At 42.1% G+C, this 8,860-nt stretch overlaps 1 protein-coding gene across 1 annotated transcript; it reads right to left on the reverse strand.

Moving 5' to 3' along the window:
- Positions 1–2,299: 2,299 nt before the first annotated feature.
- Positions 2,300–7,187, reverse strand: SFRP2 (secreted frizzled related protein 2). The gene is made up of 3 exons (XM_045018581.1): positions 6,008–7,187; positions 4,623–4,703; positions 2,300–3,213 (listed from the first exon to the last, which is right to left on the reverse strand). Exons 1-3 carry the CDS (start codon positions 6,504–6,506, stop codon positions 2,909–2,911), a joined length of 885 nt encoding a protein of 294 aa, XP_044874516.1. The 5' UTR covers positions 6,507–7,187; the 3' UTR covers positions 2,300–2,908.
- Positions 7,188–8,860: the final 1,673 nt, after the last annotated feature.

The following is an 8,860-nucleotide window of genomic DNA, read 5'->3' on the forward strand; positions in this document are numbered from 1 at the left end:
TCATATTTATTTTATCATATATCTTTAAATAATATATGACCGTGTAATCCCATCCCTCTGTAACTGTTTGGAAGAATGGGTGCTAAGATAGTCTCCTAGTTAAGCTCTTAGGTAACCCCAGTGATGTTTTGTTTTTAAAAATCCTATTATGTTTGTTGATATTTCTTGCCTAAGTAAAAGTATTAGTATATAAAAATATATATGAAATAGAAGTACCAGCTTTTTGTTTGTTTTACCATTTTAATTATTTCTAAGGCCCTTTGTTTTTGGTTTTTATTGAAAATGCCTTGGGTTTTACAAAACCCATTATTTGTTTTTACTGATTTTTCCCTCCCGCTCCTTCCCTGCCTGCCTGCCCTGAAATAAGAGATGGCACATACCAAGTGGTTATCTCTCCTTCCAAAGCAGGGTATTGGTCCAGACTCTGGTGGGGAGAGTGTCCCTCCATGTAGAGTCCCTGCCAGACAGCACAGTGTGGCTGTCCCGAACAGGGTAGCTGCTGGTGGGTGGCTATTGCTCTGCAGTGGGGCAGTGAGACTGGCAGGATGCCAGGTCCCAGAAGTCAAGACTGCTCAACCACTGCTTCATCAGGTCTATAGGGAGCAGCAGGCACCAGAAACTGCCATGTTGGTGGTTGGCATGGACCTGAACTTCTTCAACTGCTACATCATGGTGATGTGGAGTGGCAACATCGAGACCATTGCCAATCAGTACAGCAACAGTTGCACCCGTCACCCCCTTGTCCAGTGAATACTGGCCTCCTGCCCCACCAAGAACCCCTTCACTTTGCCCCGCAAGTATCAAGCACCCCACCGGCTATTTTCTAGCCCTCTCCCATCATTGCCCCTGAGAGTACTGGCTCCAGTGATAGCCTCTGTGAATATCTGGGCCCTTCAGCTGCCTGAGAGAGTGTTAAAACATGCATCCAGAGAGAAGACCCAGGTCACAGAGCTTGGTCTGCTTCTCCTGCTGGACAAAGCCCCCAGTATTAAGCCTGATATTTACCCAGAAAACCATGGTTAATTTTTGCACCAATTTTCAGCCATTTTTTTAAATGTTAGTAATAACTGAAATTCCTGGGAAATTTTAAATAAAATAAAACCCCCAAACAAAGGACCTTAATTACTCTGCACTGACAGGGATTTTCAGTAGGCCTTTTGGTTCCTTTTATACTTCTTTCAATTGGATGTGTATGAAAATGAACCTTATTCTGATAATTTTAAAATAGATAAGCCATTGTAACTCTCTATCGATAAAGTGCAAAGTCTTCCCCTCGGACAAATTTGAAAAGAGTTGGTTTGAATTTTCAGAAATCTTTGACTAATTCTTAGTGGGTGGGATCTGAGGGCAAGTCAACACTTAAAATGCTGCATCAGCACAGCTATGCTGCTGTAGCATTTTAATGAAGATGCTCTACACCGATGGGAGAGCTCCCTCACGTTCCCTTAGTTAATCCACCTCCCCAGGAGGTGATAGCTGTGTCAGTGGGAGAAGCTCTCCCAGTAACATAATGCTGTCTATATGGGGGGAGAGGAGGCAAGTTGGTATAACTACGTTCCTCGGGGTGTGGATTTTTCACAACCCTGAAGGATGTAGTTATATCAGTATAGGTCTGTAGTGTAGACCAGACCAGAGATGCTACTTTCCTTTCCCCTCCCTACCCTCTTTCCTTTCCTGTTCTTTTTGTCATTTTTCTTTGTTCTTGTCTTATTTTGGGGGGGGAGGGGGAATTTTTTTCTTTTAAAAGCAAGACAGCAAAGTCTTCCTAGGAGACATGGTGAAACCATAAATGGCCACCCAAAGGACCAGCAAAAAAACCTGCTAATCTTAGAGTGGCATTTAAAAGTCCTACAGAAACCTCTTAGAATGGATATGGGTGGATCTTTAAGTTTGTTTGGAGTCCTATTAATTCAAGTAAGAGTCCACCCATATGGATCCAATCACAGGATTGGGCTCTCTCTCACTTATTGGAGTTGGGAACTTTGGTGCAAGTTTTGCTGTATTATAACAAAAACCCATTTGTGGTGGTGATTCTCAATTCTCTCATTTTCAAAACTCATTGAAATAACTCCCCCCTTCTGCCCCCCAAAGGAAGACAATTGGTAAACTGTGATGTAAAGTTTATATACAATAATATAATGTTTATCTTGAATATTTACAAGGTTGGTTAAAGCAATATTTTACAACTTTCAGGTTAATCATTAGGTATATTACAGTTAGGCTACAAATGATTAAATTTGCAAAGTTTAAAAAAGTTAAAAGCTGTATTCAGATCAGTCTACAAAACTTTTTTTGGGGGGGGGTGGGGGCGGGTCAGATTTCTAGAAAATAAAATGTGCACATGGTTAACTTACTTCTATTGATGCATATGTACCTCATGCAGCAGTTGTAAGGGTCTCCTCTATAGTGTTAAAATAGATGGCATGCCATTTTATACATGGACAAAATCAGAGCCCATTTACAAGGCTAACAAAAGGGGGAAATGTTTGCCATTTCTGAGTGTATCAGAGCGAAATACACACAAACACACACGCGTGTATAGAGAAAGGTGGTATTATCAATTGACCAGCTTTCCCAACATGAAGGAAAAGAAAAATTGAGACCAATGTCACATTTGCACTTATGCAAAAACCAAACCAATCAAAAACAAACTAGCTTTAAGCAAGATATTTTTTAATACTTCACAAAAATATTCATGATTTTTATTACAGTTTTAATATATTTACAAAATTTGAAGGGGAGGGTTTTCCTCTCCTCTTCGTTTTAAACAAACAGCCATCGTCTCCCATGCCTGCTATATCTTGTGGTTCAGAAAGGCTGAAACAAGAAGGTGCAAGAGGCTTGAAGAGCTCAGAACTGGGGCAGCTGGTGTAAGTGACTAGGGTGAAAGTGACTAGAGTAGAAGTGATTAGCATTGCAGTTTGCGGATGCTGCGGGAGAATCGTTTGAACGCCCGCTGCCCTTTCTGCCACCGCTTCACAGAGGTGATCACCAGCTCCCCGGCCTGCCTTTGTCCCATCACTAAATAGGGTGCATTTATGTCATTCATCTCATCACAGGTACACTGCAGGCCACCTTTGAGCCAGAGCACTGTCTTCCTCAGCTCCCTTTCCGTCACCCCATTCAGCTTGTAGATGGTTTTGCTCTTTGTTTCGGGGGTGATCTTGGTGTCCCCATTGATGTATGTGATCTCCTTCACTTTTATCTTCAGGGCTAATAGGGAGAGGGGGAGGGAGAAGTGGGATGAGAGAGACTGAGATTTTTTCCCCCCATTAGTGCACATAAAGGGGACCTGGGGAGGGAGGTCTTCTATTGCTAATTAAACTGTCAGGGGCTGACAGAATGGGCAGCAGGTGGCTCATTTTCTAAAGCCACTAAGTGCATGCAAGTCATCTCAGTTTGAATCAACCTTAAGATTTTTTTTCTTCTTCTTTTCTAAATGCATCTTTTCTCTAGTTTTCTAACATTTGCAAACACAGAGAGGGCACATTTTGTACATGAAATATGCGCTAGTTTTTAACCCAGCACTAGACATTCTTACGGAAACCCTAGCATTTGAAAAGGAGGGAGGGGAAAGAATCTAAATCTAATTTGAAATCTGATCTTTTCTGTGGTTAAAAACTTTAAACTTAATTGATTAGTCTGGAGAGGATTTTTAGGTAAACCTGTAAGGAAATGATATTTCACATGTATTGCTGTTTGAAAGAATAGATCACATGGAAGGAGAACTGACCTAACAGCTGCATTTGATTTGATAAAATAACTAGGAGAGGGAAATACAAGGCTCTTTAAGGACTTAAACAACATGTTTAGCTCTAAAAGGTTTTATCTGAATACCTCAGGCATTGTTTGCCAGTCCAAAGCTAGGATAAATACAGGCTATATGAATACATTGTCCTCATCATGGCTTTGTTTCTGAGGACACATTTGAATTACTTCAGATGTTTACAGTACACATCCACCTGCAATTATAGATACTGACCTATTATAATAGTCTCTTGAAATAAGCATGCTTCAGTTTGTACAGTTCCCAATTCTTCCCTCTTTCCTGTCCTAACCCAGAATTTTCATGTTTTGTATATATACATAAGTCTCCACACACCACCACCTCTGTAAAATTGTATGTAGAGGCTCATTAATAATCTGCAAAGAAAGTCTTTACAAATGTTTGAGACTGGGTTTTGGCTCTCTCTTCTGCACCCCTATACGAAATCCTTCCTCCACTTTTTCCCATGGACAGAATTTTGGACTACAGATTGCTCTTGTTCATTGTACTACTCCACTTGCCCGAGTCCACTATATAAACGAATATTAAACAGCTTTATTGTTGGCGATTTTGTTGGTTTTTGAGATGAGGAGGAAATTGCAAACAGAAATCTGACTTTGCTAGGACTTAAAAACACTTTTTTCCACTCTGAGGACTAGGATTTGCATGATTGAAGCCTTCTGACACAGTATCTTAGAAGGATTGACTTTAGTTTGATTTGCAGATAAGGCTAAATCCTGACTGTAGTCCTTACTCTGACAGAAATCCCATTGCCTCCTATGGGAGTTTAACCTGATCAATACAGGAGCGGACCCCAGGCCTGGAATTCTAACCAGGGGGCTCTTTTTCCACTTACCAAAGTCATTTTTGCAAAGGTTTTCCACGATGTCGTTATCATCTTCGTTCTTGTTTTTGCAGGCATCACAGACCTTTGGTGCTGGAAATGTAAGAAGCAGCTTTCAGCAGGTTTGGTTAAAAAAGAACAGCAGGTGGCGTTTGGGAACATTGAAGTGAATTGAGATTTTCTATCAACTGGTATGTGCCCTTTATAGAATTCGCACAGCTGCCTTTAACTTTAAGTTCTGACTTACCTTTCATTTCCCAGATGACACCAGAACTGATCACACAGAGATTGCGTCGTTAACATAACCCCTCTAAACGAACTGGTTTGGGTTTTTTTTAATTCTAAGAAAAGAGGGATTTTCATTAAAACAGGAATGAGCTGTGAAGTGTGCGTATTCTTTCAGCTATCTTAATAATATAGATCACGTTCCGGTCTAAGTCCTTCCTTTTTCAAAAAGGAGAGGAAGATTTGTGAAATTCACAGCAGCAAAGAGCCAGGGAATCCACGTAAAAATCACAAAACCACCAAAGTTCCCACTAAAAGCGATAGGAATAAAAACATTTCTACCGCGTTGATTTGTTTATCGCTTGGGTTGGGAAAATGTTCGAAAAAATGCAAAACATTTCCAGTGAATTACCCATCTAACCTCAAGAGGAGTGGAAAGTCACGCTGCATCATATCAGAAAAGATTGCTAAGCAACTTTGCAATTGATTTAAGATCTGCCTAGAATGAAGCAGGGGCTTGAAAAGAAGTTCCTGTTGAATCCCTTGAAAAGGATGAAGGAGCCCCCTTTCCCTCCCCCGAGGAACAAAAATCAAGGCAGGCACGCGGGGAGGGGGGGGGGGGTTGTGAAAGAGTATCAAGCGCACGAGGTGCCCTTTCTATAGCAACTCCCTCTCACCCCCCCACCACTTTTATAACTAGGGAAATTCTCCTTTTGCATGATTTTCTCCACCTAATTAAAACCAGCCCCCCACATAAAAAGCGGGTACCCGTGGAAGAGGCTTCCTTCATTCGTAATAACTGTCGATTCATGGACTTTTCACGTGTGAAATTGCTTTGCTGATCAATCCAAAACCTTGACATTTTTTCAGTTCCATTATCTAGCGCTCTCTCTTTAGCAGCCCTACAACAAACTAACATGGTAAATAAAGGTGTAAAACAACTTTCTGTAATTCTTAACTTTGGTCACTGTTTAAAACCTGTTCACAGCAGGAAACGATTCATTTTCGGCTGCTTTAAAAGTCGTCATAACTCCATAGCCCCTGGTATGTGTTGCAGAGTATAGGGGATGCTATGGTTCTTGAGCCATTACAATATGCAGGGAAACCCATTAACCCTTCATTGAAATAATAATGCCCAAGATCGCAGGAAGCTGCAGCAGAATCGTTCTTACCTTCTCTGGCAGTAGGGAGGACGTGGTCGCTGCTAGCCGGGGGGATGCATAAGTCGTTGTCCTGGGGAAAGCGGCTGCAATCCAGCATATCAGGCCAGGGGAAGCCGAAGGCAGACATAACTGGGGCGCAACTGTCCTTCACCTGCTCACAGAGCGAATGGCAAGGCTGAATGGTCTCATCCAGGTCATCAATGCAGACGGGCGCGAAGAGCGAGCACAGGAACTTTCTGGTGTCCGGGTGGCACTGCTTCTGAACTAGAGGGATCCAGGCGCCAGCCTGCTCCAGAACCTCCTGGATAGTTTCATGCCCTAGCAGATTGGGCAGCCTCATGTTTGGGTACTCGATACCGCGGCACAACAACAGGGAGGCGGGGATAGGTTTGCAGTTGGACCTCTTGTATGAGAACTCGGGCTGTCCAAAAATAAAGAGCCCTTGGACGGACCCTATGCAGTGGGAGGCGATACAAATCAGGAACAGAGACCAGTATCCCTGGTACATGGTTGGTGACTCACACTCTAAAACGGGGGTGAAAAAAACGCCCCAGCGAGGCTTCCAGTTTCTTACAAAGGCAGAAAACAGGCTGTAGCCCAGAGAGAGAGAGAAACTCTCAGCTCCCCTTAGGCTACATGCAGCTTTCCAGGAGGCTCGGGCTCTGACTGTTAGACAGCGGTGGACAAACTGATCAAGATGCTGGGCAAACAAGAGTTTTCTGGATTTTTTTATGCAAATTGAAGGGGCTGGGAGGAGCCTTCTGACAATAATCCGAAAAGGATTGGTCACTACTTTCTTGGTCTGGTTTTCCTTAGGGAATTCGCTTTTGGCAGGCAATCCTTAAAAGAAATGTTACAATGCATGTTAAAAAAAAAACCTTCTGAACAAAGAGCACAAAAGACTTAGGAGCTCATTGTTCAGGCAAATAAAGAGAGCTGCTTTAAGGTTGTGGCTTAGTTTTAAAGGTGAGCTTTGCAGTTAATAAAGCTATTGCAAATAGAACTCTTCCTCTTCCCCTTCAATTGAAGATGCTCGTCTGTTTCCTACTAGTCTCCTTTACCATGCTGGGCTTGCGCTTCCTTCTCCAGCGGAACGCATCAGGAGAGACTTGTTTGGTTTCTGTGAGTTTGACCCCAGCTGAGTCTCTTCACCTCTGACCTGTTTCTAATTCATTCGAATGTATTGCAAGAGGAGTCTTTTTTTTTAAACTGGCATTAGAACTGGATTCGCAGCACTGCACCGAAGTGTAGCTATTTCACAGCTTTTACTTCCCATGGACCTTATTTTAAGAAGTCTGTTTGGTGATTAGCACACACACACACACACACACATCTTAAGGATTTTTTTCCCTGATGCTTGTTTCAATAAAGAAAAAAAATCAGCTTTAATTGTGTATATGGGGTATAAAAATCACAGTGAAAAAACTATTAGCTCAGAGACTAATTAATGGCTAACCTGTCTCCAATTCTCATAGCGAAGTGGGTAAAAACTGCCGCTAGCTCAGCAGTTTGACTGTACTGCATTAACTGGCTCCATAGGATTTCAATCTTCTCTTAATCGCAGGGCTCAATCTTTATTCATTAGTATCACAGAAAAGACTTTTGCATGCTATTTTTTGTGCCTTAGAGTAATTATTTATTGCTCAAACTTACACATTTATAAGCGCCCAAAGCCTCTCTACCCCCATCCAATCTAATGCGCAAATATTACACAATTAAAATTAAAAATGTGGCTCAATAGTTGCCAGGATTCAGGGGAAAAAAGACAAAATTAACCGTTCCCACCATATTGTAAGAAAAATCAACCCCTTTTCAAGAGAAAGTACAGAAGAAAACAAATGAGATGAACGATGGGAATCTGTGAATGCTTAGTGATCAAACCGGGGAAATAATTGTAGAGTGTGGTGTTCCCCTAAAAATGGATGTAATAGTGCAGGTCAGTTCTGAGCTAGGCACCAGGAGCAGTGCCCCTGGTGGTGTGATAAAGTCCTGCATGGCTGGTGGTTCTCTCCTTTCAAGGTTTCTGTAACCTGTTTCTGTTTTAGTTGCATTCTTTTCTTCTTGCCCAAGTGAAACCATAGGAAAATTTTGCTGCTGATGCTGTAACTTCATGAGCTCCCCTTGTCTTCTCGCCTCCAAGCATGGGAGATCAGTTCTGTTCATTGCATGAAATGCAGATAGAAGTGGTGAGTAGGAAGAAGGTGAGGTGGCGTGGTGCCACACAAAATGTGCTTTAGAGATTAAGCCTGGTTGGGGTTTAGTGCTTGTCATTTACAGCAAGGAGACTTTGACAAAGAAGGCTCTCTCCCCCACCACACATCCTAGTCTGAGGGTTATGATAACAGGTCTTTTACCTTCCTGATAGGGAGACCTCTTTGAATCTGAAAAACCTACTAGGCTCTCATATGTCTATGTAACTGATCCATACTCTAAAGAAGGTTTTTCCTTACTGAATCTTTCTTCTAATTAATGCAGAGGGAGCAATCTGAGTCTGGAAATACATAGTTCAAAACTGGGAGAGAATGCTTATAATTTCAGACCTTCTTTCAACCCCTGCCCTCTAATCAGGCTGTTCAGTTTGCACTTACCTGTGACCAGTAAGGGGAGAGAGTACCCTACTTCCCCTTTCAGTGGAGAGAGGGCACATTACAGTTAGTGAGAATTTTGTCATTGACTTCAGAATCAAGCCTGGAGGTTCACACCCTTTTGTGCTGTCCCCACCTCACTGTTGCATTTCATCAATGAGAAACTGGGACCTCAGTCTTTTGCCCAGTTGCAAGAATTAGATTATTTTTGAAATAGTATCTCTAAAAACTTTGCTGAGGGTAAACAATTAATTGTTCTATAGGGAGAACAAAATGT

The sequence above is a fragment of the Mauremys mutica genome, chromosome 5 (assembly GCF_020497125.1).
Source record: "Mauremys mutica isolate MM-2020 ecotype Southern chromosome 5, ASM2049712v1, whole genome shotgun sequence".
Lineage (NCBI taxonomy): Eukaryota > Metazoa > Chordata > Testudines > Geoemydidae > Mauremys > Mauremys mutica.

Excerpts from the sequence above, each read along its gene's own strand:
- SFRP2 (XM_045018581.1), bottom strand. The coding sequence starts at position 6,506 with ATGTACCAGGGATACTGGTCTCTGTTCCTGATTTGTATCGCCTCCCAC. Across the intron at positions 4,704-6,007 it reads CCTCCCTACTGCCAGAGAAG|CACCAAAGGTCTGTGATGCC; the intron begins GTAAGAACGATT and ends TTACATTTCCAG. Across the intron at positions 3,214-4,622 it reads CCTTTGCAAAAATGACTTTG|CCCTGAAGATAAAAGTGAAG; the intron begins GTAAGTGGAAAA and ends TCTCCCTATTAG.